Genomic DNA, 26,553 nt, shown 5'->3' with positions numbered 1-26,553 from the left:
CAGCTGGCCACTCCCTCCCCCAGGCAGCAGCAGTGACAGGACCCTGGGCTGGAGCCCCCCACCAGCACCTGCAGTGCCCCGGAGGCCCCCCCCCCACCAGCACCTGCAGTGCCCCGGAGATCCCCCGCCACCAGCACCTGCAGTGCCCCGGAGGCCCCTTCCCCAGCACCTGCAGCGCCCCAGAGGCCCCTTCCCCAGCACCTGCAGCGCCTCGGAGCCCCCCCCACCAGCACCTGCAGTGCCCCAGAGGACCCTTCCCCAGCACCTGCAGCGCCTCGGAGCCCCCCCCACCAGCACCTGCAGCGCCCCAGAGGGCCCCCCCTACCAGCACCTGCAGTGCCCTGGAGACCCCCCCGCACCAGCACCTGCAGCACTCTGAAAGCCTCCCCCCAGCACCTGCAGTGCCCCGGAGACCCCTTCGCCAGCACCTGCACTGTCTCGGAGCCCCCCCCCCCCACCAGCACCTCCAGTACCCCGGTGGCCCCCCGCCACCAGCACCTGCAGCGCCCTGGAGGTCCCTTCCCCAGCACCTGCAGCGCCCCAGAGGGCCCCCCACCAGCAATGCCCTGGAGACCCCCCCGAACCAGCACCTGCAGCACTCTGGAAGCCTCCCCCCCAGCATCAGCAGTGCCCCGGAGGCCCCTTCCCCAGCACCTGCAGTGCCTCGGAGGCCCCACCCCGCCCAGCACCTGCAGTGCCCTGGAGGTCCCCTCACACCAGCCCCTGCAGCACTCTGGAAGCCTCCCCCAGCACCTAAGATTTAGTCAGGGGTATTTATAGTACAAGTCATGGGCAGGTCACAGGCCATGAATTTTTGTTTATTGCTCATGACCTGTCCATAACTTTTAGTAAAAATACCCATGACTAAATCGTAGCCTTAATCATGGGATTCACCACAAAGAAGGGGGAGGTGTGAAAGACAGACATGCAACTCACATGGAGCTGAGAGATCCCACTGAAGAAACTGGTGCAAATAATGTGGGAATTAGCTAATGTATTTTACAAAAAAAATCTTTGGCCAGCCCTAGTCAAGACATTTATGGCATTACTCGCCTGTGTGGGTTCTCTTATGTCTCATAAAGGCTGAGTCCTGTCTAAAACTTTCCCCTCACTCAGGGGCCTGTGAAGGATCTCTCTCGCATGTGGATTCTCTGATGTTTGTTGAGGGTTGAGCTCTGGCTGAAGCTTTTCCCACACTCGGAGCACTTGTAGGGTCGCTCTCCTGTGTGGACTCGCTGATGTTTGATCAGGTCTGAGCGCCGACTGAAGCTTTTCCTGCACTCACAGCACGTGTAGGGTCGTTCTCCTGTGTGGATTATCTGATGTGCGATAAGGTGTGTGCTCAATCTGAAGCTTTTCCCGCACTCTAGGCATTTGTAAGGTCTCTCTCCCATGTTCATTCTTTCATGTCTAATAACATCTGAGCTGCTACTGTAGCTTTTCTCTGGCCTTTGCTGACTCTCACAGGCTTTTGCCTCTGCACAACTCCAAGAAACTTTCTCTTTGGATCTTCCTGCTAATGTCCCATGTCGTTTTACTTGCTCAGCATCTTCCTGGTGGGGACTTTTCTCCTCGTTCTCACTCAGCATCCCATCTCCTGGAAGGATAGAGAGAGAGAATCCAGACATAGGTCACTCCCTGTGCTGTGGAGAGAGGAAACCTCAGTGAGAGGAATGGGAAAAGGTGGGAACAAACCAAAATAAGTGCAGAAGAGACAAAAGAGGATTTGATTTCCACCCTCTCCCCAGCCAAAGCCCTTCCCCAGATGACAGAGAGGTGGGCAGTATATTTTCACACAGTACACCACGGTCCAAGAGCTAGAGTGGCCACATTTGGGGTATGGGGGAACAAGGGACTCCGGGATGTGGTTACTTTGACTCGAGTCTGCACATTGGAGAGTGGATGCCAGAGCGCTAGGTTGCAGCACAGGTTAGAAAAGTGTAACATAGGGTTAAAATAGATTGCAGACACTCAAGCCTAGGGTTTCTTAACATGGGTCATCTGACTCGAGTCCCACTAAACTGGGGTTACACTGCAGTGTAGACATACCCAATGTCTTCTGCTGTAAGCCTTGGTGGAAGGGATCTCACACTATGTGAGAAGATTTGCATCTTGAGAAAACCACCTATATTTTATTTTCACATTTTCTAATCTGACAAGGAAGCCGGAGTTGGAGAAGTCATGCAAATGCATAAGACACAAGAGCAAAGCTGAGAGACGAAAGCATAGAATTGGGACTCAACATTCCTGTATCCTGCGGTTTGAACTTGGAGTCTGACACATTCGTTCCTTCACTGACCATCATCATGTGCACAGCACGGAAGTGCTTCTTGTCCAAAAAGCACTGGACAAGTGCTTCCAGATGGGGAAGGAATGTCCTCTGATGGCATCAACTATTTCTCTCTTTGCCCCATGAAGCTTTCAACTCAAATGGCAAGGGACAATTGTTCCCAATTTAACCATGGCATCCTTCGGGCCCAGAATAAATGCCACTGAACTAAGGGGTAGTGTTCTGAAAATAAATAGTTTAGCTGGGCTATAGGTCATCATAGTTTCCATCTCTAAGGTGAAAATCAACCACTGGGTACCTACTATTTCTACCTGAGTTCTTGTATAATCCTTGGCCTTGGTTGGGGTAACTTGACACTTCTCTGGATTAACATCCTTACCAAACCGCACCAAATGTGAGTAGTGATAGCTTCCCCAAACATGCCTGGTTTATTTATTTAATCTGGTGCCACAGAACTAAAATAGGGACTAGATCCAGGCCTGGATCAGAATCCCTGTAACCCAGGGATTTTGGGGTGTTTATTAAAAACAGGTATAATTTTGCAGCTGTCTCACATTCAACACTGATTTAATTTTATACACATTTGCAGCATCTACAAGGGATGAGCTTATTAGCGATTATCTTTGAAAAGTCATGGAAGACAGGAGAGATTCCAGAAGACTGGAAAAGGGCAATTATAGTGCCAATCTATAAAAAGGGAAATAAGGACAACCCAGGGAAATACAGACCAGTCAGCTTAACTTCTGTACCTGAAAAGATAATGGAGCAAATAATTAAGCAATCAGTTTGAAAACATATAGAAGATAAAGTGATAAGTAACAGTCAGAACGGATTTGTCAAGAACAAATCATGTCAAACCAACCTGATAGCTTTCTTTGACAGAGTAACAAGCCTTGTGGATACAGGGGAAGCAGAAGATGTGGTATATCTTGAATTTAATAAGGCTTTTGATACTATCTCACATGATCTTCTCACAAATGAACTATGGAAATCCAACCTAGATGGAGCTACTATAAGGTGGGTGCATACCTGGTTGGAAAACCGTTCCCAGAGAGTAGTTATCAATGGTTCACAGTCATGCTGGAAGGGCATATTGAGTGGGGTCCCACAGGGATCAGTTCTGGGTCCAGTTCTGTTCAATATCTTCATCAGTTATTTAAATAATGGCATAGAGAGTACACTTATAAAGTCTGTGTAGGATACCAAGCAGGGAGGGGTTGCCTTGGAGGATAGGATTAAAATTCAAAATGATCTGGATAAACCGGAGAAATGGTCTGAAGTAAATAGAATGGAATTCAATAAGGACAAATGCAAAGTACTCCCCTTAGGAAGGAACAATCAGTTGCACACATACAAAATGGGAAATGACTGACTAGGAAGGAGCACTGCGGAAAGGGATCTGGGGGGTCATAGTGGACCACAGGCTAAATATGAGTCAACAGTGTCACACTGCTGCAAAAAAAAAAAAAAAAAAACATAATTCTGGGATGTATTAGCAGGAGTATTATAAGCAAGACACGAGAAGTAATTCTTCTGCTCTACTTGGCGCTGATTAGGCCTCAACTGGAGTACAGTATCTCCTCACTTAAAGTCGTCCCGGTTAACGTTGTTTCGTTGCTGAACAGTTAGGGAACATGATCATTTAAAGTTGTGCAATGCTCCCTTCTAACGTAGTTTGGCAGCTGCCTGCTTTGTCCACTGCTTGCAGGAAGAGCAGCCCCTTGCAGCTAGCTGGTGGGGGCTTGGAACCAGGGTGGACTGGCAGCCCCCCTATCGGCTCCCCGCTCCCCTAAGTTCCCTGTGCAGCAGCTGCCTGCAGTTCAGCTGTGTCCCTCCCTCCATTGCCACGTGTTGCTCCTGCCCTCTGCCTTGGAGCTGCTCCCTAAGACTCCTGCTTGCTGTGCCGGGGAAGGAAGAGGGGGGCTAATGTCAAGGTGTCCCCCTCCTCCCTGCTTCTGCACCCCGCTTACCCCATCTTCCATAGAGCAGGGGGGACACACCAGGGATGCGGTCCCAGCAAGCTGATCTAATTAACAAGGCAGTGTATTTAAGGGAAATGCACATATCTCCCTCCATTCCTGCTGCCTTGCAGAGTGAGAGAATTATCCCTTGAGGGCTCAGCCAATTGCTAGTTCATCATTCAGCAGTAAGGGAAATATCCCACCCTCTGACTCCTCCACCTCAACCAAGCTTCACAATCATCATCACTGTGTACCAGTATTAAATTGTTTGTTTAAAACTTAGAGAGAGAGAGAGAGAGAGAGAGAGAGTGTGTGTGTATAGTTTTTTGTCTGGTGAAAAAAATGTCCCTGGAACCTAACCCCCTCATTTAGCTTAATTCATATGGGGAAACTGGATTTGCTTAACATTGTTTTGCTTAAAGTCACATTTTTCAGGAGCATAACTACAATGTTAAATGAGGAGTTACTGTATTGTGTCCAGTTCTGGGCGCTACATTTCAGGAAAGATGTGGACAAATTGGAGAAGGTCCAGAGAAGAGCAACAAAAATGATTAAAGGTCTAGAAAACCTGACCTGTGAGGGAAGACTGAAAAAACTGGGTTTGTTTACTGTGGAAAAGAGAAGACTGAGAGGGGACATGATAACAGTTTTCAAGTACATAAAAGGTTGTTAGAAGGAGGAGGGAGAAAAATGTTCTTCTTAACGTCTGAGGATAGGACAAGAAGCAATGGGCTTAAATTGCAGCAAGGGAGGTTTAGGTTGGACATTAGGAAAAACTTCCTAACATTCAGGGTGGTTAGGCACTGGAATAAATTGCCTAGGGAAGTTGTGGAATCTCCATCATTGGAGATTGTTAAGAGCAGGTTAGACAAACACCTGTCAGGGATGGTCTGGATAATACTTAGTCCTGCCATGAATGCAGGAGACTGGACTAGATGACCTCTCGAGGTCCCTTCCAGTCCTATGATTTTATGATTCTAAAATGCCACTTCCATTTTCTACATCACTACAGAGATAGGGATTGGGTTTCCCAAATAATAGGCAGCATGCACCTTATTCAGAAAGAAATATTTTCAACAGTAATTTTCTGTAGGGCCTGGACCACAATTGCTTTGGGATCCAAATCCATGGGCCTTTTGCCAAGTTCCAAGCCACTGATTGGGGCATACACTTCCCAGATCATCTGAAACACCGGGTTTCCCAGACTAAATTAAAACCCAAAATGCTTCATAACACTAGCTGACAGAACTGGACACAATACAGTAACTCCTCACTTAACGTTGTAGTTATGTTCCTGAAAAATGCCATCTAACTATTGAGCAAATTGAATTAGCTAAACTAAACACAAGTGGAACAATGCAGGTTGTGAAATCCTGGCAGTGCTGTTGCAATGACAGCTACCATGTAAGAATGGAATTTTACTGAAACCTGAGTTCTAACACGGAACTATTATTCTGGAATGTAACTTGCTTACCTAAACTCTTGCAATCAGAACTATTTTTCAGGGATGTAAATTGTTTGATTACAAACTACCAGTTTGTCTAGATAAGATATACTGAGAAATCAGTTCTTGTAAATACAAGGGTAAAAGTGAGATAACTGATAAAAATATAAATGTATTATCATTAGCAACTATAAGTGAAATAGTGGTGTTACATAATCAAAATAAGAAAGTAGTCAACAATGCATATGTAAATCATATTATATTTGAAGTCCTTTATATTCATGTTAAATTCCCTGAAACTGTATGGTAGGTAGATGCTGTAATCTTTGTATGAACTTCTCGTTTGTATCTGTGCTGGAGAATGCAAGCTTTGCAAAAACTAAGGGTATGTCTACACTACGAAATTAGGTCGAATTTATAGAAGTCGATTTTTAGTATGCAATTTTATATAGTCGATTGTGTGTGTCCCCACTAAGTGCATTAAGTTGGTGGAGTGCGTCCACAGTACCGGGGCTAGCATCAACTTTTGGAGTGTTGCACTGTGGGTAGCTATACCACAGTTCCCGCAGTCTCCGCCAGCCATTGGAATTCTGGGTTGAGCTCCCACAAACTGATGGGGCAAAAACATTGTCGCGAGTGGTTTTGGGTACGTGTCATCAGTCACACCTCCCTCCGTGAAAGCAACGGCAGACAATTGTTTCATGCCTTTTTTCTGTGCAGACTCCATACCACGGCAAGCGCGCAGCCTGCTCAGCTCAGCCGCCACTGTTGTGTCCTGGGTGCTGCTGGCAGCAGACGGTGCAGTAGGGCTGCAAACAATCATCACGCTTCTGCTGCCACTCTGCTCTCCTGCTGACGCCATATCACAGCAAGCATGGAGCCCAGTCAGATCACTGTAGCAGTTATGAGCACTGTTAAACACCTCGCGCATTATCCTGCAGTATATGCAGAACCAGAACCTGCAAAAGCAGGTGAGGAGACGACGGCAGCACGGTGACGAGAGTGGTGACAACGTGGACACAGACTTCTCTCAAAGCACGGGCCCTGGCAATGTGAACATCATGGTGCTAAGGGCACAGGTTCATGCCATGGAACGCCGATTCTGGGCCCGGGAAACAAGCACAGACTGGTGGGACCACACAGTGTTGCAGGTCTGTGATGATTCCTAGTGGCTGCTAAACTTTCGCAAGCATGGAATGTTGTGACTTGCTTTCCCCTGCCCTGAAGCTCAAGAATACCAAGATGAGAGCAGCCCTCACAGTTCACAAGTGAGTGGCAATAGCCCTCTGGAAGCTTGCAATGCCAGACAGCAACCGGTCAGTTGGGAATCAATTTGGAGTGGGCAGATATACTGTGGGGGCTGCTGTGATCCAAGTAGCCAACGCAATAACTGAGCTGCTGTATCAAAGGTAGTGACTCTGGGAAATGTGCAGGTCATAGTGGATGGCTTTGCTGCTATGGGATTGCCTAACCGTGGTGGGGCGATAGATGGAACGCACATCCCTATCTTGGCACCGGAGGACAAGAGAGCCAATACATAAACTGAAAGGGGTACATTTCAAGGGACGTTTCACCAACATCAGCATGGGATGGCTGGAAAAGGTACATGACACTCACATCTTCAGGAACTCTGGTCTGTCTGAACGACTGCAGCAAGGGACTTACTTTCCAGACCAGAAAATAAACATTGGGGATATTGAAATGCCTATAGTTATCCTTGGTGACCGAGCCTACCCCTTAAAGCCATGGCTCATGAAGCCATACACAGGCACTCTGGACGGTAGTCAGGAGCTGTTCAACTATAGGCTGAGCAAGTGCAGAATGGTGGTAGAATGTGCATTTGGACATGTAAAAGTGCGCTGACGCAGTTTACTGACCCGGTTAGACCTCAGCGAAACCAATATTCCCATCATTATTACTGCTTGCTGTGTGCTCCACAATATCTGTGAGAGTAAGGGGCAGACGTTTATGGCGGGGTGGGAGGCTGAGGCAAATTGCCTGGCCACTGATTATGTGCAGCCAGACACCAGGGTGGTTAGAAGAGCACACCAGGGTGCGCTGCACATCAGAGAAGCTTTGAAAACCAGTTTCATGACTGGCCAGGCAACGGTGTGAAAGTTCCGTTTGTTTCTTCTTGATGAAAACCCGTCCCCTTGGTTCACTCTACTTCCCTGTAAATCAACCGCCCTCCCCTCCCCCCTTCGACCACCGCTTGCAGAGGCAATAAAGTCATTGTTGTTTCAAATTCATGCATTCTTTATTACTTCATCACATAAATAGGGGAATAACTGCCAAGCCAGCCCGGGAGGGGTGGGGGAGGAGGGAAGCACCAGGTGGGGTGGTGGAGCAGGGAAGGACAAGGCCACACTTCACTTCAAATCTTACTGAATGCCAGCCTTCTGTTGCTTGGGCAGTCCTCTGGGGTGGAATGGTTGGGTGCCTAGAGCCCCCCTCCCCGTGTTCTTGGGTGTCTGGGTGAGGAGGCTTTGGAACTTGGGGAGGAGGGCGGTTGGTTACACGGGGGCTGAAGCGGCAGTCTGTGCTTCTGCTGCCTTTTCTGCAGCTCAACCATACACCGGAGCATATCAGTTTGATCCTCCAGTAGCCTCACCACTGCATCCTGCCTCCTCTCATCACGCTGCTGCCACTGCTCCTCTTGCTCCAGCCATCTGTCCTTGCATTCATTTTGTGCTTTCCTCGACTCTGACATTGTCTGCCTCCACGCATTCTGCTGGGCTCTTTCAGTGCGGGAGGACTGCATAAGCTCAGAGAACATTTCATCGTGAGTGTGGTTTTTTTGCCTTCTTATCTGCACTAGCCTCTGGGACGGAGATGATAGGGGGAGCGCTGAAACATTTGCAGCTGTGGGAGGAAAAAAAGGGAGAGTTGGGTTGACCATTTAAAATTGGTTGGCCATTTAAAAGGAGAGGGGGCGGTTTTTGGGTTAACTCCCCTCACACCCAATTCTCTGGGATGATCACTTCACCTCTCCCCCCACCACGTGGCTAACAGCGGGGATGATTTCTTTTCAGCCACAGGCACACAGCCCAGCAGGAACAGACACCTCTGAATGTCCCCTTAATAAAATTCCCCTATTTCAACCAGGTGACCATGAATGATATCATTCTGCTGAGGATAACACAAAGAGATAAAGAATGGATGTTGCTTGACTGCATTCCAGTAGCTTTACTGTCCGCAAATACATCCCACGTCTTCAGGGAAAACAAATCATTAAACATGCTTGCTTTTAAACCATGTATTATATTGACAAAGGTACACTCACCAGAGGTGCCTTCTCCACCTTCAAGGTCTGGGAGCCTGGGTTGGGAGGGTAATGTCTCCAGGGTGATAAACAGTCCCTGGCTGTTGGGAAGAACGGTTTCTCCACTTGCCTGCTGTGCCTCCTCCTCATCATCTTCCTTGTCCCCAAAATCCTCATCCCTGTTGCACGAGACTTCCTTGCAGGAGTCCATGTACAGGGACGGGGTAGTTGTAGGGACACTCCCTAGAATTGCATGCAGCTCATCATAGAAGTGGCATGTCTGGGAGGTCTGACCCAGAGCAGCCGTTTGCCTCTTTGGTTTTTTGGTAGGCTTGCCTGAGCTCCTTAAGTTTCACGTGGCACTGTTTGTGGGTCCCTGTTATAGCCTCTGTCCTTCATGCTGTTGGAGATTTTTTTCAAATATTTTGGCATTTCAACTTTTGGAACGGAATTCTGATAGCATGGATTCATCTCCCCATACAGCGATCAGATCCAGTACCTCCCATTTGGTCCATGCAGGAGTTCTTTTGCGATTCTGGGACTCCATGGTCACCTGTGCTGATGAGCTCCGCATGGTCACCTGTGCTGATCAGCTTGCCACACTGGCCAAACAGGAAATGAAATTCAAAAGCTCGCGGGGCTTTTCCTGTCTACTTGGCCAGTGCATCGGAGTTGACAGTGCTGTCCAGAGCGGTCACAATGGAGCACTCTGGGATAGCTCCCGGAGGCCAATACCATTGAATTGCATCCACACTACCCCCAAATTTGACCCGGTGATGTCAATTTCAGAGCTAATCCCCTCGTCGGGGAGTACAGAAATTGATTTTAAAACCCCTTTAAGTCAACAAAAATGGCTTTGTCGTGTGGATGGGTGCAGGATTAAATCGATCTAATGCTACTAAATTAGACCTAAACTCATAGTGTAGACCAGGGCTAAGATACAAGAAGCTTATAAAATACACTTAAGTACAACAGCTTCTAGGTGTTGTGCTATAGCAGGCTACTAAAACATAGATGAAGTTAGGTGAGAGAAAGACTGTAACGTCAATACTGTTAGCCAATATTAATAGTATATACAACATTAACATTTACTGTATATGATATCACTGTTTCTTGAATTGTCCTCATTTTAAGACCTTCCAAAATGCTTTTTTATTTACATTACAAAAAGAGATAGCTGAAGTATTGTAATTTCAGGGCTAGGCACAAACAGCAGAAAAATAGGTAATGCTATGCCTGCGCTATTTAAAACAAAGTCTTGCTTTTGTTTAATATCTGCATGACCGTCAAAATATAAAATCACCAAGGGGTCCTGTGGCACCTTATAGACTAACAGACATATTGGAACATGAGCTTTCGTGGGTGAATGCCCACTTCACCCACGAAAGCTCATGCTCCAATACGTCTGTTAGTCTATAAGGTGCCACAGAACTCTTTGCTGCTTTTACAGATCCAGACTAACATGGCTACCCCTCTGAAAATATAAAATATATGTCATGTTCAAACTTACAACGTATCCCCTACATGGAAGGTGTAGCAATTACTGTCTATGAAAAACATGTCATAGAAAATAGAGAAGAAAGATATATTAGATAAAGTGATGTAGGGAAAATTGTGAAACTCCCCCCGTTAGGTATAAAGCACAGAATCTCTCAGACATTGTGAGCACTGTAATCCTGTCTTCCACAGGGACTGGTAATGTAGGTATTCTTCCTTTCTGTATTAAACTGTATTAGTCTTTGACTAATAATCATTGATTAATCAATTGATTAAGCCTAGTTATTGACTCTCTCTTGTTTTTTATTCATAATGTACCCACAACAAGTGTGAACATGTCCAGTTACTTCAGTTCATTGCACAATTTGCAGTATGCCTTTCTTCACTGTTTCAGAGTACACATTTTAAAATGGTTTGTTTCCTTGGGAGCATGCCCAATAGTTTGCAGTATTCTTTCCCAGTTACTGAACTGCACTTGAATTTCCTCCAGTCACCATACAGGGGTGGGGAAAAGACACAGATAAAATAAAATATTGTCATTTTAGCAAACGGTCATTTGTCTCAAAGTCCCCAATAAATCTGAGGTACATTCTGTCAAACAAAGGTAATATCCATTTATGAGACCAAACCACCTTCAGGACAGAGAGGAAAACACACAACACAGAGGGGTGGAAGACACTTTCATTTTCATATAAAAATAAATTCCAGAGCAGCTTATATCTGATAAATCAAAACAGATTCTCCCATTGCGTTCGCCTCTGATCCATTCAATTTTCCTTTGCTCTGTGCCACCTCATTATTATTGAGTCATGTTATTTACAAAAGATTTAGTTTCATCACAAGGGGGAAAAGCAGCCAAACTTCTCATCTGCAAACAATCCCAGTTCAGCAGGAAAAAGGCCAGAAGCAGCTTTGCCAAGAGATGGAAGCAGAGATGAAAGCACAGAATTACTATTCTGTGTTTGGGATCCATTCAAATTCCCCTTCCGGGTCTGTGAAACTTTCATCTTTAGCCCCAAGGAGTCTGATTTAGGTTCAGAGTGTGACGTCTAAGCACAGGGAGCACACAGAACACAGCATCATGTGACACTTCGGGAGGTGCAGGGGTAGAACGTGGGGAGGATAAACGCTATTGTGCCTTACACAGAAGCTAATGCTGCTGGGGCGAGGGGGGATTGTGACACTGATGGGGAAGGAGGGAATCCCTTTGACTCATTCCATCTCCTTCGGGTGTCACAGAGGCCGAAATGACACATTTTTCCTGCCCTGCTCCTGCTCTTGTTCTATTTCAATCTATTTTAAATAAGGAAAATGGTAGAAAAAATACTTAATAATAATTGGAGATATACCAATCTCCTAGAACTGGAAGGGACCTTGAAAGGTCATTGAGTCCAGCCCCCTGCCTTCACTAGCAGGACCAATTTTTGCCCCAGACCCCTAAGTGGCCCCCTCAAGGATTGAACTCACAACCCTGGGTTTAGCAGGCCAATGCTCAAACCACTGAGCTAGCTCTCCCCCCTTCTGTCCAGCACAAGCCTGAGCAAGGTGAGAACAAGTGGGATTGAGACAATCTGTCCCCAAAGGGGAACTCGGTGACTAACAATCACTTTCTAATGGGGGAATGGTATCAACATGATGCTCGGGGTTTGTCTAGACTAGAGGAAATGAGGGAGGTGAGCTCAGGCCCAAGGGGAAAGCTAATCCCAGTCACTGTACCCACGTTATATCTGTACTGCTAACGTAGTTGTGTTGTTACAACAAGATTGCTAAAATGAGCCATGCACAATCCCAGTTGACACAAGACACGGGTCGTTTTTACCTCAGTGTAGCTAGTTAAGTTCACCCCATCTCCCCAACCTGGCGCTGATGGATATTTCTGGCAGGAAGGGGACACTCACAGGAGATACAGGTCTGTCGCATCTTATGCTGGGGTTACATTCTGCTGTCAGCGCGTAAAGCGAAAACTGCGTATAGTCAAAATGACCCTTGAAAATCTCTTAAATCACCCATAAAGTACAATTTTGTCTATACAATCCTGTACAGTACTATGTATTGTATACAGCGATGTACAGTACAGTATATAATAGACTACATATGCAAAATATAATTTTACAGTATTTTTAATAACATAACAGAGAGACAGACGAATAAAAAATGAAAACAGTACAGTACAGTACTGTAAACCTGAACAGTCACCAGTCATCCTGATATTCTTGCTAGTCTTGTACTGTACACACTCCAATGATTAGTCTTCCTCTTACAACACTATTATTGAGTCGTCAGGGCTTGATGTCGATCCAGGAGACAATGGGCCAGGCTTCGGTGATGGAGAGCGAGTCGTAGATGAAGTGGTTGGCTCTGGTTCAGCTCGAGAAGTTGATTGTGTAGGCTCTGCTGCTGCTGGTTGTTTTTTCGTTAAAAACATAGTAATTGGCAACTGTCGCTATTGTCTTTTGAGCTCCTCAAACATTTCTTGGTACAGCCTAAATCATCCGTAATACTACGTGTGATTTTGAGGTTTTGTTCCATAGAGGGATCATATTCAGAAATTAAATCATTCAAGTGTTTCGCTGCTTGGAACACTTCAGAAAATTTATGAAGATTCCAAGTTGCTTACTCTTCCTGTTCGACATCATCTTCGTCTTCTGTAGACAATTTTATCAGTTCCTCTAACACTTCGTTAGTCAATGTTTCTCTATGGCCCTCAATTAATTCCTCAATTTCTTCCTCGAGGATGTCGATGAAGCCATCACTACCCACTTGCCTGGCCACCTGAACAATGAGTTGCACTTCTTTATCAATGGTCGGGAAACCCTTAAAATCACTCACACAGTCTTCCCATAGGTTTCGCCAACATGCATTGACTGTTTCAGGCTTGATTGCATCCATTGTTTATTTAATATAAGAGATGCAATCAGCAATGTTGAAGGACTTCCAACACTCCATCACATTAACATTGGGATCAGTATCCATAGCGGTAAGGATCTGTGAGAATGTAAGCCTCGTGTACATGGCCTTGAAACAGCTAATGACGCCTTGGTCGAGAGGTTGGAGGATGGAGGTGGTATTGCGGGGGAGAAAGACGACTTCAACGTCGTTATGCGCAAGCCGGAGTGCCGCAGGGTGGCTAGGAGCATTATCTACAATCAGCAACACTTTAAAGTCAAGTCCTTTTTCTTCAAGGTACTGCTTGACCTCCAGAATGAAACACTTATGGAACCAATCCAGAAATAATGCTGCCATCACCCAAGCCTTTTTATCTGATTGCAGAACACAGGCAGGAGATTTTTGTTCTTGCCTTTTAGGGCACGGGGATTTGCAGCCCTGTAGAGCAAGCCCGGCTTTATTAAATGTCCAGCTGCATTCCCACAAAGCAACACAGTCACACGGTCTTTAGCTGCTTTGAAGCCAGGGGCTTGTCTTTCTGATTTCAAAATGTAAGTGCGGGTGGGCATTTTTTTTCCAGAAGAGCCCAGTCTCGTCAGCATTAAAAACTTGTTCTGGAAGATAGCCTCTTTCCTCTATGATCTTCTTTAATTGTTCGGGATAGGCTTTTGCTGAGTCCTCATTGGCAGATGCAGCTTCACCAGTAGTTTTTGAGGTTGAAGCAGTTCCTAAAACCGTTAAGCCAACCTTGGCTGGCTTTGAATTCCTTCTCATCAGAAGGTTGTCCCTCTTCAGCGGGAGGTTTGAACAGCGCATGGATGCTAAGAGCCTTTTCTCGCAACATGTTGCCATTGATAGGCACACGTTTACAGTTCATGTCTTCCAGCCATAAGTTTAATGCCTTTTCAGTCTTCAATAAAGTCTTATCACGCACCTGGCTCATCCCCTTAGCAGTTACTTGATGGGAAGGATCGCTCAGTGGTTTGAGCATTGATCTACTAAACCCAGGATTGTGAGTTCTAATCCTTGAGGGGGCCATTTAGGGATCTGGTCCTGCTAGTGAAGGCAGAGGGCTGGACTTGATGACTTTTCAGGGTCCCTTCCAGTTCTCTGAGATAGGTATATCTCCATATATTTAGGGAGGGATAGCTCAGTGGTTTGGGCATTGGCCTGCTAAACCCAGGGTTGTGAGGCCATTTAGGGAACTGGGGTAAAATTCTGTCTGTGGATTGGTCCTGCTTTGAGCAGGGGTTTGGACTAGATGACCTCCTGAGGTCCCTTCCAACCCTAAGATTCTATGACTCTATGCCACGGCTTGACAAATTTCCGTCTCTCGAATCTTGATGGCACGGATGCTAGATTCGTTGCGGCCGTATTTACACGCCACATTGGCGGTGGACATACCATCTCTCAATAAGTCCAACACAGCCAATTTTTCCTCCAGCATTGGAACACATCGCTGTTTCTTTGGTTGAGCATCAGATGAAGTAGGTGCCTTGTGTTTAGGAGCCATGTTGTACAGTTTGAAAAATACATACTGTCTCTTTAAACAGTAAAGGCACAGTAGAGTCTCACTCAGTGCGGCGAGATGCACACAGTATGAGAGGTACAGGGGGACTGAGTACTGTAGTGGGAACAGCAGATTCACTTCTCCCATCTCACACTCACTCCGGGGCAGACACATTATTTAAACTTTTTTTTTGCCAACCCGCCACGGTTATTATAGGGGAGAACTTTATCACAGGCCTAAAGACATGCTATTGCTGTCAAGTCCTCCCAAAAAAATATTTTAGTGGGAACAGCAGATTCCTGTCTCACGCTGGTGGAATTGCCCATTTTTTTGTTTTTTTTTCTCCCGACTGTGCAAAGCTGAAATCACGCATGTTAAATGTGCATACGATGCGACAGACCTGTATAAGAGAAAAGAGTTGATGAAGGATGATGAGATTCACCCCAAATCAGGGGGAGGTGGGGAGATGGAAAAGACAGAGGCCGGCAACTCACATGGAGCTGAAAAACCACTGTGGCAAAGTACCTGCTTCTCCTCAGCAAGCTCAGTCCTTTTAAGCCATGGAGACACCAGCTTGGGCAAAGCAAATCCTTCCAGGTAGCGCAGGGTCTGGCTGATCCTTACCTTAGTCAGTCCCTTGTGCTGGTTTTCTCCCCTTCTGGGGACAGGGCGCAGTCTTCCTTGCTGGAAGGGTTCGGAACCTTGCTGCACCTAACTTGCTGGCAGCTTCTCTGCTTCTCTCACTCTCCCCCCTGCTTCCACGCCAGGGAGGGTTTAAAAATGTCTCCAGCAATTGGGGCCAGCTGAACCTAATTAGTTACCTGGTAACTCCTTTTCCAGCTGAACCTTATTTCCTCATGGCTATCTCTCCTCAGTGGATAGGGAGAGGCCTTTTAACTCCCTGGGACTAATTACTACCCCTCCTTTTGTAGCCATTTGTCCTGGGTTTGCCACACCACACTGAAATGGTACAAACTGTGGGAATTAGCTAATGTATTTTACAAAAAATCTTTGGTGAGCCCTAGACAAGACATTTGTGGCATTACTCACCTGTGTGGATCTTCTTATGTTTTATAAAAGCTGAGCTCCAACAAAAGCTTTTCCCACACTCAGAGCACGAGTAGGGTCTCTCGCCTGTGTGGATTCTCTGATGTATGCTGAATGTTGAGCTCCCACTAAACCTTTTCCCACACTCAGAGCATGTGTAGGGTGTCTCCCCAGTGTGGATTCTTTGATGTGCCAACATGTGTGACTTGTGTTTGAAGCTTTTCCCACACTCAGAGCATGTGTACGGTCGCTCTCCCGTGTGGATTCTCTGATGTGTGGTGAGCTGTGACCTCTGGCAGAAGCTTTTCCCGCACTGAAGGCATGTATAGGGTCGCTCTCCTGTGTGCACTCTCAGATGTGTGATGAGGTGAGAGCGGAGTTTGAAGCTGTTCCCGCACTCAGAGCACATATAGGGTCGCTCTCCTGTGTGGATTCTCTGATGTGCGAGAAGGTGTGATCTGTTTATAAAGCTTTTCCCGCACTCTAGGCACGTGTAGAGACGCTCTCCTGTGTGGATTCTCTGATGTTTGTTGAGGCTTGAGCTCTGGCTGAAGCTTTTCCCACACTCAGAGCACATGTAGGGTCGCTCTCCTGTGTGGACTCTCTGATGTTTGATCAGGTCCGAGCGCCGACTGAAGCTTTTCCTGCACTCAGAACACGTGTAGGGCCGCTCTCCTGTGTGGATTATCTGATGTGTGATGAGGTTTGAGCTTTGACTAAAACGTTTTCCACACTCAAGGCATGTGTAGGGTCTCTCTCCCATGTTCATTCTTTCACGTCTAATAACGTCTGAGCCGCTACAGAAGCTTTTCTCTGGCCTATGCTGACTCTCACAGGCTTCTGCCTCTGCACAACTCCAAGAAACTTTCCCTTTGGATCTTCCTGCAAATGTCCCATGTCGTTCTACTTGCTCAGCATCTTCCTGGTGGGGACTCTTCTCCTCGTTCTCACTCAGCATCCCATCTCCTGGAAGGATAGAGAGAGAATCCAGACACAGGTCACTCCCTGTGCTGTGGAGAGAGGAAACCTCAGTGAGAGGAATGGGAAAAGGTGGGAACAAACCAAAATAAGTGCTGGAGAGATCAAACAAACAGGATTTGATTTGTACCCTCTCCCCGCCCTTCCCAAAGCCCTTCCCTGGAGGACAGAGAATAGAGGATCATTTGTGAGTCTACATCCCACTCAGGGGGAAGGAAGATTGGGGTGGGAGCTACAGCCAGATGTCAGTCAGGAGAGGTGGTAAATCATGAGTGACATCTGCCATGAGGATGCCACACCTGCTGGGAACAATTCTGAATTAGGAGAGCTCATAAGATCTTTGTAGAGAATCCCAAACATTTCCTTCATTGGTGGACAGTTTCTCAGTTGGTTTAACAGATGTCTCACCTATCTGGGCACCTTTCTGGAGCTCTCTTTCTTCAGAGCCCTGGACATCTTGGATCCACAGCTCTTCCCCTCGTTCCAGCTGGGAGATCACATCAGGTTTGGAAACTGGAAACCCTGCATAAGAGAATAAAAATGAAGAAGATCAGCTGAATTTGAAGGATACTTGTCATAAAGAGAATTCCATGATTTTACCCTCAGCTCATTTTTAAGCATCCCGAGGCCAACTTCCTGGGGTCCAAACAGCAGGACAGTTATTATTATTAATCATGTTCATTACATTAATGCCTAAGGGTCAATAAAAATGGGCCCTCGTTGTTCTAGGCATTGTATAAATACAGAGTAATAAATTCTCCATGCCCTGAGGAATTTACAATCCATATTGTAAACAGGACACACACCGGGTGATGGAAGGAATTAGAATACACGAGCAGAGTGAACAATGTAATGGCAGACAGATATGATAAACACAGGTATATCTTGATACTATTGTATTTAACTGTGATGGCGTACACAATCCCCACACTGGGCCTGAGGGGGTTAAAGGACACGACTGGGTACAGGCAGCCCTGCCCCCTGGCCTGTGGCACATGCTTCGGCTGGAGGAGCAGGTTAGAAGATGCTCAGAAGTCCAGAGAAATGGGGGAGAGGGAACAAGTTAAGGGAAAACAGGTCCTTCTCCTGAAGAGCCACATGGAAGGTTGAACCTGGGATGGAACCACTCTGGTAAGGCCCCCAGGCCGTGCCTTCTCCCAACCAGAAGACTCCACAGGGTCTGGTCTTTTGAACTCTGGGGGGAAGCTTGAGTGGGTGATGAGACACTCACCAGAGACCTCGGCAGAGGCCATTGCCATGGTGGAGAACTACCTGATGTCCCTTTGGTCCAAAGCTGAAATGCCAAAAGTCAGACTGGTGCACCTCTGGGGCCTCAAGTACCCCTGAGCCCAAAGCTCACTGACGCTATCCAGGGGGATTTGGGTACTGAATCCTAGTAGAGGGGGATACAAAGGCCAATAGAGGAGACTGGAAGCCCACCCTCAGCTAGCCAGGAGACATTTGGGCCAAGCAGAAGGGGCCATGCTACTCAGGAGAATTAATGCAAAACCTCTTTCTCTCATGGGGGCTGTTTTGCATATGAGCAGCCAGGCCATTTCAGGTGGGACTGCCCATTCATGGACTATAATTATGGGCAGGCCTGGATAGTGGATCACTGGACTCAAAAAAGGGGCACGGCAAAAACATTAGTCCCCTTGCTAGTGAATGGAGTAAACATAAAAGGATTGAAAGACTCTGTCTGCAGCCAGACCTTAGTCAGGGAGTGGTTGGTGGGGTCAGGAGGAGAATCTAGGTGCATGGTCCTCCTCCAGTGCAGGGGTCGGCAACCTTTCAGAAGTGCTGTGCCGAGTCTTCATTTATTCACTCTAATTTAAGGTTTCACATGCCAGTCATATGTTTTAACATTTTTAGGTCTCTTTCTATAATATATAACTAAACTATTGTTGTATGTAAAGTAAATAAGGTTTTTAAAATGTTTAAGAAGCTTTATTTAAAATTAAATTAAAATGCAGAGTCCCCCGGACCGTTGGCCAGGAACCGGGCAGTGTGAGTGCCACTGAAAATCAGCTCGCGTGCCGCCTTCGGCACCCGTGCCATAGGTTGCCTACCCCTGCTCCAGAGTATCCACGGGGACATGCAACCCTGTCCAATTAGACAAGTGCAACTGACTCTGCAAGACCACACTGAGACAGTGCAGGCCAGAGTGGCCAAAGACCTGGCCTCTCTGGTCATACTTCGGCATGACTGGAAGTTTTTCAGGGAGGATGTCCAGGGATGGCCTGGAGCATCTGTAGAGGGGCTAGAGCTGGACTAGAAGAACCAGGAGGACAGGAGATGGCCATGGTGGTCAAGAGGGAGTGCCATGAGGAGATGGCTCCATTGGAGACCAAAGATCCAGGAGAAGGACCACCCTCATGGGCAAATGACTTTTCACCTGAACTTAACCGGAGCAGTAGGGGACATGGGAAGGGCAGAACTCCAGAACAACCAATGTAGTGCGGTATGTTATACAGTCAAGAAAGAAACTGAAGACCCAGGGGGCACTTGCAAGGGAAAAGCTGCAAACGGCACAACACAGCCAGGAGCAGATCTACAACAAGGCCCATCTCTGAAAGTTCCAACCTGGAGACTGAGCGATACTTCTGCTGCTGACACTGAAATCCCTTTCTTTATCAAAGTCCTTACAGACCCATAAAAGGTGATTGATTGTTTCTTCCACCTTACAGAGCTCACATAATCCATCTTTGTGTCTATTTACTCTAAAAAGACTTTTGTTTATGCCACAGTGGCCAGTTAGTACTCTAAACAAAATCGTTTCATTTTTCCTAACCAGGCCCTGATGTACGTCCTTATGATCAACTCTAGGGCACAATTCAAAAATTCTTCTCTCTCTTCTTTTCTTAATCCAAAATTTTTGACATTCCTCTTTGTTGTATTTTTCTGTACTAGGCTTTCATTTCTAATTTATCTGCCATTTCATTTCCTGTTATCCCGATATGCTGCAGCATCCAAGCTAACGCTACATGTATCCCCATCTCTACTCTGTTCTTAGAAATATAATTTCATTGATTAAATCACTTCTACATACTGAGACATCCTTTTTTATCACCATAAGGCCTGAGACTGAGTCAAAAAAAATTACTGTTGGGCATCTATCCCAGATCCAATTTAATGCTCGTATTATTGCTAGTACTTTGACTGTCATGACAGCTGAAAAATCAGATATTCTTTTAGATATACTAATTCCAATTTTTGGTGTACAATATTTTACCTCTACTACTTCTGTTTTTTCTTGTTTGGACCCATCTGTATATATTTGACAAAACTGACTCCACTTTTTGTCTATGTATTGGTACATTTAATTTTTAATAGTTACTGTGACACTGTATGGAATATGTGGGACACTTTATGATATTGTTGATACCAATGTTACAAAACTGTAAGGAATCTGACCAGATATGCCGTGTGAGGTATCTGCAAAAATGTTATAATTTGCCGGGTATGATAATCTTGTTTATGTCACCTTTGTATTATGAGTTATAGGTATGTGGAGTATATCTGTATTTCCAAGCATGTGCTGTATTTCTGGGTGACACCCCCAGATAGATTGGCCTCAGCACTGCCCAGCCCTTGAAAGGAGCCGGTGTACACCTTACGACTCAGCAGGACTTGTAGGGGCATGCCTATAGACAGAGAACTCTAAGGCTTTTCCATGCCATGTGCTATGAAGCTTGTGTTTAGGGACAAAGGAAGTACAAGCCACATGGCAAAATTATATAAAAGGCAACTACATCTTCTTCCTTTTGTCTTCCTACCTCTAGAGTGACTTTTCTACAATGAAGCTCTGAATTTAGGGCTGAATGACCCATCCAAGCTGTGGATGTATTCCGGAGGGATTCTCAAGCCAGAAAACTCGTCACTCCTGCTAAGAACCTGATATATGGACTTTCAAGTCTTTATATGTACGTAACTGCTTTACCATTTAACATCTCTCTTCTTGTTCTTTGTCTTTATAGTAAACCTGTAGTTTTAAACACTAAAGGACTGGCTGGAAGCGTGGTATTTTGGGTAAGAGCCAAACTTATACTGACCTGGTAACATGGTTGACCCCTTGGGTCAGAAGAACATTTTGTATATGTGAGCAGAGTTTTTTAAATAAGGGTACGTCCAGACTGCGATCGATTTTTCGGGGATCGATATATCGCGTCTCATCTAGACACGATGTATCGATCCCCGAACGCTCTCCCGTCAACTCTGGAACTCCACCGGAGCGAGCGGCGGTAGCGGAGTCGACATGGGGAGCCGCGGACGTCAATCCCGTGCCATGAGGACCTGAGGTAAATCGATCTAAGATACTTCAACTTCAGCTACGCTATTCACGTAGCTGAAGTTGCGTACCTTAGATCGATACCCCCCCAGTGTAGACCAGCCCTAACTTCTCACTGTCCTGGACCTAGGTGCTGATTGGGAGCCAGAGATCTAGAATGCAATAAAGGAAGCCATGTGATTTCTTTTTTCAGCTTTTCGATAACCTGTGTGAAGGATCAGAAGCACAGTTGTAGTCCAGTGGGCCAGCTTACCTCTATTATATTCACTGCTTTGCATTATATTCTGCTTTATTATATTCAGCAGTAATGCAAGGACCTACAGGCTTGTATCCTGTAAGACACTGGCTTCAGCAGTTAGCATGAGGCTTGAGGCCTATGAACTTCGGTATAGATAAACTTACGTAACTCGTAAGTTTTGGGGAACTGGAAGAAGAGTGTAGGGGGTGGAATTTTGTCCATAATGACATCAGCCAACCACAGAATGTGAACTGACACCAGCTTCTGGAAGGTTTTGGACGGAACATCTGACTGCAAAAGTGTCATGGCAATGAATTGACATATATGATACTGGGGTGAAATCATTAATACACTAACCTATAGAAGAAAGACACTTGAACATTGGTAAGAGGAGAAACTACAAATAAGGAAGAGGGGAGAAACCCCTATTGAATATGCATTAGACATAGTAACATCAGAATAACGTATTATAAAAGTGACATCCCAGGACAGTAGGGGAGAGAGATGTAGCCCTTGCGAGGGGGCCAGGATGATGGCCACTGGTGAAGATAAGGAAGGTGACGGTGATGAGGAAGATAAGGGCTAACATTTCAGGTTGTTCTGCAAGGGATGGTGTGAGTATGGATGTTCAAATATACTTTCTGTATTATCTCTATCTACCTTACTGAGTTAGAGTGTGTGACTTTGCTAAATGTATTAATGTATTATTTATTTGTAAATATAAAAAAGTTCCTATAGTGTGAGTGTTGCACATCGGGGTTCCCAACTATATAATCATTTTAATAATACAGGACCGGATCTTGGGACAAGAACCTGTCAATCCTCAAAGTGATAACTGGGGGAATTTTTATTCATAATCTATAGATCAGGCTACACAATTTGTGGTTGGGAGATTTAGCTTCAGTGTTACCCATGAGTCTTGGGAGTATCTACTCTCCATTTTGCAACCTGCCCTGATCTTGGTGTTTTCAGTAAGGGCTACCCCAGGCACATAGGTCACACCTACCATCTCTTTTCTCCCCTTGAATTTATAAAATAAATCTAAATCCACCTTTGGACATGTGACTTTTTATCCATAACTAATTTTCCCAGGACTAAACGTTTTGACTGCATTTAACTTTTCCTTTCAACTTCTACACCCACATTTTAACTCAAATAGCATGTGGAGTTCTCAAGAGGTTGTGCTATACTTCATCTATTGAATTCCCAGCAATCCTCACTTTCATCATTGCAACCAAGGCTGATGGAAGCCAGAGAGGGCTGTGAGGCTGTAGACAGGCTGCTGGGGTCAGAACTGCTGAACCAGGGCTGTCTAGTGCACACACACAGACTCAGGGTGTGACCTGCATGCTGGTAGGCTGGCTATCAGCAGCCCAGGTTGGGAGCTACAGCAGCAAAGCATTAGGAGGCACCCGCGGTTGCAGGATTAGCGGTGACATAACACCCCACTAGTGTGAACTGCCCCGAACGTGATGACAGGCGTTGACTTCCTAACACTCTGTCCTCTCACACGCTTTTCCTTCTCTCATCACTGCTCAGTTCCAATGGTACCCTATACATCACCCCCCTTCGCTCCAGGTACCTACTTTCGTAACTGGCAACTTATTTTAAACTTTCCCTAGCATTGCAGTTTTTAGCAGTTTATTGACCTGCTCTTTGTTTTTACATTCAGCTACAAGATCCACATCTTGTAACCCAGTCAGCTACTTTCACAGGGTTAACGTCACCTGCTCTCATTGCTTTGGTGAGGGATCTTAGTTATAACAGTTCAGGTTAGTTACTTCCTCAGTTTGCTTCTTACTGGTATCATCATCTGATTCTGCTTCTACTTTAGTTTTCTTTTCTATCTTGGATCCATTTTCTCTCCCTACTAGGCTTTCCTTCACTTTCCAAAGTGAATTCATTTTAGGGTCAGAAAATATTCCATCTCCAGCCCTACCTGCTTCTCTCCTCTCCGCCAAGAAATGCCTCCCGCCCTGGTCCCCCTCCTCTGGCCAGCGGGCAATCAGTTAATCACCTCTCAGGTGCAGCACATAAATTAGGTTCTCTCCTTTGCCTTACAAGGGATGGGGAGGAAGCCCCAGTACATAGGCCATCCCCTTCCAAAACCTTGCTCCAACCCCCAATGAGGTCTACAAGCTGTGCCTCCACCAGATTACGTGCTTCATTGCTTCCACATCCCCCTTTAGCTGGCGCACCTTCTGGAGCAACTGATCCTTCTCCTGGAGCACCCCTATCAAGTCTCCTCTGTTTCTCTCAGCTGCAAATCACACTCTTTGCATGGTTTTATCTGTTTCTTGGGTCTCAGCTACATGTGTTACCAATACTGCAGAGACAGCTTTCTCCAGGGCCTGTGTATTCACCTGTCTTCAAGCTGCTTCCTCTCTGTGGTAACAATCCTGTCCCTAGAGCCCTGCACGGATACAAAAATGTGGATCCGTATCCGATCCGCATCTGCCAGGATCAACCCGCAACCCGCTAGCTGTCTTTTACCTCTATCTGCATCCGCACCAGCAAGCTGTCGGGGGAGGAGGGGAGAGGAAGGGAGCGGAGATGAGTGAGTGGGAGGCGGGATCTTGCAGGGAAGAGGCAGCATGAAGGCAGAGACTGGGGGTAAGGAGTGGTGTGGGGTCTCGAGGAGGTAAATGCAGAAAAGTGTCTTTAAATAAATAAGTGAAGGACTTTCTAAATGTGAAATGTAGCTCGGTGGAGGGCAGGCTTGGGTTCATTTCCTCTGTCCACACTAAAGAAAGAGTTAAATGTCAGAAACGGAGCTCCCAAGCCAGACAATAACAGACAGGAGGATTTCAAAGAGTTGGGAGTGAGGATGTTGCATATTTGGGTAATACCACCCTCCTCCACCACATACATAGACACCATACCCCTCAAGTTCTGCATCCCCAAGAGGGAGCAACTTTAAAAACTAAAGGCAAATACAGGTCTGCAGGAGGCTGATGTCTACAGGAGGCTAACTGCTTGGCGGGTGTGCACCATCGCAGGACTACAGACGAGTCAGGCTCAAGGAGGTCCTTCTGGGAGTCCTGTCTGCTGCTGCCGTGTGCCACCCAGGGGAGCCCCGGCTGACTGGCTGCCATGTCCAGAGCCTGCAGGCAGCCGTGGCAGCACTTGTGCTGAGAGGGTGGGAGGAAGGAGGCTCCACACTCTGGGGCGGCCCCAAGAACACGTGCAGAGGGGGTGCACCCACCCAGGAGAACGGCAGAGCTGCTGCTGCCTGTACGCTGAGCTTCTCTTGCCCCCATCCCTCAGCACAAGGGGCAGATTTGGGGGGCGCAAGCCTGAGCAAGAGCTGGAGAAAGGAGACAGTCAGAGGCTGCGCACAGCGGCAGGAGGACTAGACGGGCAGAAGAGTAGACCAGAGTCAAGAGGTGTTGCTTTCACACTCCCCACGGGATTTCCCTCAGAGGTAATAAAGAAATAACCCACCCCCTTATTTAGAGCCATGCACGGTTGTATCCGCAGCTGCTCCACTATCCACAAAAACAGTCCACAGATATCCGCATCCGTGGATTTGCGGGGCTCTACCTGTCCCCCCGTTTCTCCCCATCTCCTACCAAGTAGGTCTTCTGGGTGGATGTGTGCTCTCCCGCCATTTGCCTGTAACTACTGCGTTTGCACTGCGGGTTACCCACACACTTTCCTGCTCCCCCATTCCATCCCCGCAGTGGTCATCTAGGATCCCTTTGTAGGGCCCATCCATTCTCCACCCACAAACATCATATTTCGGTAACTTCCTTCTTGCTCCCTGACCAGGAGTCCCCACCCCACAACAGAATTCTGTAAACCCACACTCCTAGGGTGACCAGATGGCCCAGTATTTCTTTGTCCTGCGTCCCGACTGATGTACTATCAGGACACTATTTGTCCCAATATTGTAGGGTTGCTTGCCAGGCGTCCCATTGACACAGGCTCCCTACCTGGCTCTGCACAGCTCCCTGGAAGTGGTGACAGCTCCCTCTGGGTCCTAGGTGCAGGGATGGCCAGGGGGGCTCTGTGTGCTGCCCATGCCATAAGCGTGCGGGGGCAGCACCTGCAGGCAAGGCAGCACGCACAGCCGCCTGGCTGCGCCTTCACCTAGGACCCAGAGGGAGATGTCACCTCTTCCAGGGAGCTGCCTGAGGTAAGCCCTGCCCAGAGCCCGCACCCTCTCCCATACCCCAACCCCCAGCCGAGTCCCCTCCCACACCTAAACTCCCTCCTGGAGTCAGCACTCCGAACACTCTCCCGTGCCCCAACCCCTTGCCCCAGCCCTGAGACCCTCTCCCTGTAGCAGGGGCTGGAGCCGGGGCCATGTGCCCCCGACTGATCCGCAGCTTGCGAGGGGGCCGGAGCCCAGGCCGTGCGCCCCCAACCAACCCGCAGCTTGTGACAGCTTGCGGCGGGACTGGAGCTGGGGGCTGCAGACAGGGCCATGCGCCCCCAACTGACCCACAGCTTGAAGCAGTGGCTGGAGCTAGGGCACCACTGACCAATCCACGTGTGAAAGGGCTGAGATCCCCCACAGCTCCAGAACCCCAAAACCTCTTCCTCTTCCTACTGACCCACCCTGCCCCCTTCCTGAGTGCCCTTCCTCCCACTGCTCTCAGCCCTCCCCACCTGCTGGCACCCCAGCAATCTCTACTCCTCTTCCCCTCCCCTCCCACTGCTCCGTTTCCCTTTCACCCATGGACTCCTGAGAGGCACCTCCTATGCTCGCCTATCAAAAGATGGGCTCATCTGACTGTCACGCTGTCCATGCACCAAGTAGTTCCCCTCTTTACTGGACTGTATCTAGAATTGTACCAGCTGCACAGATTCCCCTCCAAATGAGAAAGAGGTGAAAGCTCTACTTATTCATTAGTTTTAATGCATCCAAGTATAAATTAAACTAAATTTAATAAATCATGTATTTTTCAAAATGGCCGACAAATACACACATGTCCAGAAATGACACCGAGGAACGACATGAAGCAAAAAGCGGGGCATGGAAACCTGTCAAAAATTACAGGCTGAATAAAGGCCTAGAGTTATTACTACTTGGGTTCTGTAGGGACCCCACAGCTTTTAATAACCAGGGGACAGGAATCCTTACCCAGTGAGGCCACAGTGGCATAGTTCTCCTGCATGACCTCCCTGTAGAGGGCTCTCTGAGCAG

The 26,553-nt window shown here is 47.0% G+C and overlaps 1 protein-coding gene across 1 annotated transcript; it reads right to left on the bottom strand.

Moving 5' to 3' along the window:
- Positions 1-1,112: 1,112 nt before the first annotated feature.
- LOC120374493 (zinc finger protein 271-like) lies at positions 1,113-26,545 on the bottom strand. The gene is made up of 4 exons (XM_039494240.1): positions 26,491-26,545; positions 17,284-17,397; positions 15,901-16,863; positions 1,113-1,597 (listed from the first exon to the last, which is right to left on the bottom strand). Exons 1-4 carry the CDS (start codon positions 26,522-26,524, stop codon positions 1,113-1,115), a joined length of 1,596 nt encoding a protein of 531 aa, XP_039350174.1. The 5' UTR covers positions 26,525-26,545.
- Positions 26,546-26,553: the final 8 nt, after the last annotated feature.

The sequence above is a fragment of the Mauremys reevesii genome, linkage group 11 (assembly GCF_016161935.1).
Source record: "Mauremys reevesii isolate NIE-2019 linkage group 11, ASM1616193v1, whole genome shotgun sequence".
Taxonomy (NCBI): Eukaryota; Metazoa; Chordata; order Testudines; family Geoemydidae; genus Mauremys; species Mauremys reevesii.
Note: the sequence above shows the minus strand (reverse complement) of the source record. Positions and strands in the feature narration are given on the sequence as shown.

Bases quoted from the DNA above. Each gene is read 5' to 3' on its own strand.
- LOC120374493 (XM_039494240.1), bottom strand. From the start codon at position 26,524: ATGCAGGAGAACTATGCCACTGTGGCCTCACTGG. The intron at 16,864-17,283 runs GTGAGACATCTG...CTATCCTTCCAG, and splicing joins CCAGAAAGGTGCCCAGATAG to GAGATGGGATGCTGAGTGAG. The intron at 1,598-15,900 runs GTGAGTAATGCC...CTATCCTTCCAG, and splicing joins ACATAAGAAGATCCACACAG to GAGATGGGATGCTGAGTGAG.